The sequence below is a fragment of the Anneissia japonica genome, unplaced genomic scaffold (assembly GCF_011630105.1).
Source record: "Anneissia japonica isolate Jap-2015-1 unplaced genomic scaffold, ASM1163010v1 scaffold287957_len1322810_cov207, whole genome shotgun sequence".
Taxonomy (NCBI): domain Eukaryota; kingdom Metazoa; phylum Echinodermata; class Crinoidea; order Comatulida; family Comatulidae; genus Anneissia; species Anneissia japonica.
The window spans coordinates 1,254,457-1,257,781 of NW_022683022.1; the positions used below are offsets into that span (position 1 = coordinate 1,254,457).

The 3,325-nt window shown below is 34.7% G+C and overlaps 1 protein-coding gene across 1 annotated transcript in view; it reads left to right on the forward strand.

Annotated features, from left to right (window-relative positions):
• The window catches only part of LOC117122679 (organic cation transporter protein-like), a 16,686-nt gene that overhangs the window by 9,802 nt on the left and 3,559 nt on the right, over positions 1-3,325 (forward strand). The window contains exons 5-7 of the mRNA XM_033268400.1: positions 73-208; positions 688-779; positions 2,827-3,035. Coding sequence (XP_033124291.1) covers positions 73-208; positions 688-779; positions 2,827-3,035 — 437 coding nt within the window. The remainder of the gene's footprint in view (positions 1-72; positions 209-687; positions 780-2,826; positions 3,036-3,325) is intronic.

The window sequence follows — 3,325 nt, forward strand, 5'->3', positions numbered from 1 at the left end:
ATAATACTTAATTCATAATTTTCAATCGGCAAATTCGAAAACAAATATTAACAAAATCTCGTTTTTAAAAAGTTTTATTCCAGAGTCTCCACGTTGGCTCCTATTAAAGAATAGACCAAAAGAGGCCAAAAAAATTCTTCAAAAGATCGCTAAAGTTAACAAGAAGAATTTTCCTGACGATGTGGTTGACAACATTGAAGTACAGAATGTGAGTTACTAATGGGGGTTCATCGATAAGTTTGGCTTAATATAGTGTAAAACATACTCAAGAAAAACTCCTTTTTCGGAGTTTGTTTCATACTATCATAGAATACGATTTTTCATTTGTATCTAATCATAGAGCAAAGATAAATGAGTTGGTTCACATTTATAACTGGTAATACAATTAATTTCACAAGGTTTCGTCCCAATAGACGAGGCTCATTATCACTACTAAACCTAATGGAGCCCTGCCGGCACTGAAACGCATCTCACGACTTGTGAAGGCCTGATCATTGTTTTCAAGGGTGCATTGGAACCCAGTATCAGTAAATCTGTTCCAAGGGGACGTCGTCGTGCAAATAGAAAGCTCCTCTTATCTCCGGACAAGCCCCTTGGATTACTGTCTTTAAAGCATTATATTACGTCATGATTTATATTTTACTATAAAATTTGAAAACATTTTGTCATTTTTTTTTTATTCCGTAGAATCCTCAGCGTGAACTGAAGAGGGCATCCTTCGTTAGCATCTTTCGTTTTTCAAACATGAGAAAGAAGACGCTCATCCTAATTTATTGTTGGTAATATACAGTAAAGCTTTGATATTATGACTGTTAAATGACGAAATAAAAACAAATACAGCAAAAATAAAAGAAAAGAAAGTGCAGCAGGCATTGCGTGCAATTTCCTTGCTTCCAGGGACGTATCCAAGGGGAGCCGTGGGAGCTGCAGCTCCCCCCCCCCCCTTTGTACACAGTGTAAAAATTTTAAAGCTTGAGCCAATACAAAATAGGCCTAAGCGTTGTTATTAAAAAGCTTAAGTCCATAAATCCCAGGCCAGTCTTTTAAGATACAGAAATGTGATGTGTGGTTCAGTTTGGTTTTTATCCTTTTGCAAGCTTCTTTAAAGTTTTGTTTAAATACTAGTAACTAGTAATAATAATAATAATAATAATAATAATAATAATAATAATAATAATGATAATGATAATAATAATAATAATAATAATAATAATAATAATAATAATAATAATAATGATAATAATAATAGTAATAACGATGATGATGATTGATAATAATATTAACAATATTAAAAAGTTAAAAAGGCGAAAAAAAAAGTTGTGATTTGTTTATCACAATTATTATAGTAGTTAAAGCTTAGTAAGCCATAGTTAGGCCTAAGTTGTCCTAGATATAAGTAGATCCCTGATAAAAGATCATGAGAAATTTGTTTGCGCTTCATTTTGACTATATAATGGTGATTTGACGATAATGAATTTTACTATATAAAAGTGTCATTTCCGGCCATCTAGAGGTAATATTTCCTTACATTTTCTCGCCTCAGCCCCAACCATGGTAGGGCTGAGGTGGGTGTAAAATCACAGTTTTGAAGTATATAAGTACGGTAGTCAAAGAAAATGTTTTTAAGCTTTGTTTCTATGGTATATCACACATATTAAGATGTTGCCGAAAATCCCTGATAAAAGATCATGAGATTTTTTTTTTGGCTCTTCATTTTGACTAATGTTGATGTGATGATGATGAATTTTACTAAAAGTGTCATTTCTGGCCATTTAGAGGTGATATTTCCTCAAATGTTCGCACCTCAGCCCCAACCATGGTGGGTCTAGGGTGGGTATCGACTCACAAATTGTCCTCCCCTTCCACCTTTCAAAACAAATCTGCGCCCTTCCCTTGATATGACATTTAACTTCATCGAGTTGGCACCTGACTAAGAGTACCTATGTCTTAGTGACACTGAGGCGAGGGTGCATCAATTTGTTTTTAGGATGTGATCTGGGTTTTTATGCCCATTTTTGATGATTATGTTTTTTTGGATAAAGAATGTTTTGAGCACTGGCGGGTTTTTGTTTTTTTTTTAAGTCTAAGAGTGTTATTTTGGGCATCTAGAGGTGCCCTAATCATAAATGTTCTTACCTCAGCCCAACCATGGTGGGGCTGAGGTAGGTGGTTCCTCAGTCTGTGAAAATCCCTCCCTGGGTCACCTTTCTTTCGAATTTCTTTATCCGATATTGTTGATTTATTATATAACTATCGTTAGGCTTACTAATATTATTTATGATGCGTCTATTTCAATTTACACTTTATCCTCTCAAAACAGTCCTAAAAACGTTCAGAGTGCGCTACTTCACAGGGGGATTCGCCCCGCCGAGTCCTACGTACCTCGCATAACGGCTTTCCCCTTTCAAAATCCTGGCTACGTCCCTGCCTGCTTCATTATTCCCATAAGGCTCTCTGAAAATGTCGCTTGGAAGGTTATCACTCAAACTTGTTGCATATGTGGTCTCATTATTTACTGGATCAAACCATGATCAAATATTACTTGATTATTTCAGATAATGTAATTATGTTTGGTTGTTTTGTTTTATTTTGTTTTTGTTTTGTTTTTTGATTTGTTTAATTTTTTAACGCATGATGGGAAACCGCTCTGATAATTATATTAAGTATTTTTGCCTGTGCAGTGCCAGCACGGACATTTAACGTATATACATTTTCCCTTATCCTGCTTAACTCACATGCGAGGGTTATTCGAGGAGTAGAGCTTAATTTGTTTTTCACAAATTCTAAAGTCTCACCAGGAAAATTACACTATGTTTACCTACACAGGCTCACTACAACTCTTGTTTACTATGGGTTGACATATGGTGTTGAAAGTCTGAATCTGAATATCTACATTGCAACTTCTTTAGGCGGCGTTACTGAGCTGCTGGCAACCTTCTTTACTTGGTTTGCGATTCAGAGGTTTGGCAGACGATGGATGCTAGTGTTCTTTTTTAATGCAGCCGGCATCCTATGTTTCCTTATAATATGGATTCGTAAGTTAACAACCAGAAATTTGGAAAATAAGACCTGAAAAAATGTAGGCCTATATACACAAGTCTTTATATATACGTTATATATATATATATATTATTATTCACCTGATGAAGGCCTATGGCCGAAAACGTTTGTGAATTTTCTGTATTAAATTTGGCAAATATATACCTTGTTCCTGAGTTTTATGTGATATATATCTACACTTTGCCAAGCAGCTACTCCTGATTTTCCTGTTATATATATATATATATATATATATATATATAAAGTAGAGTCGTATACGTTGACA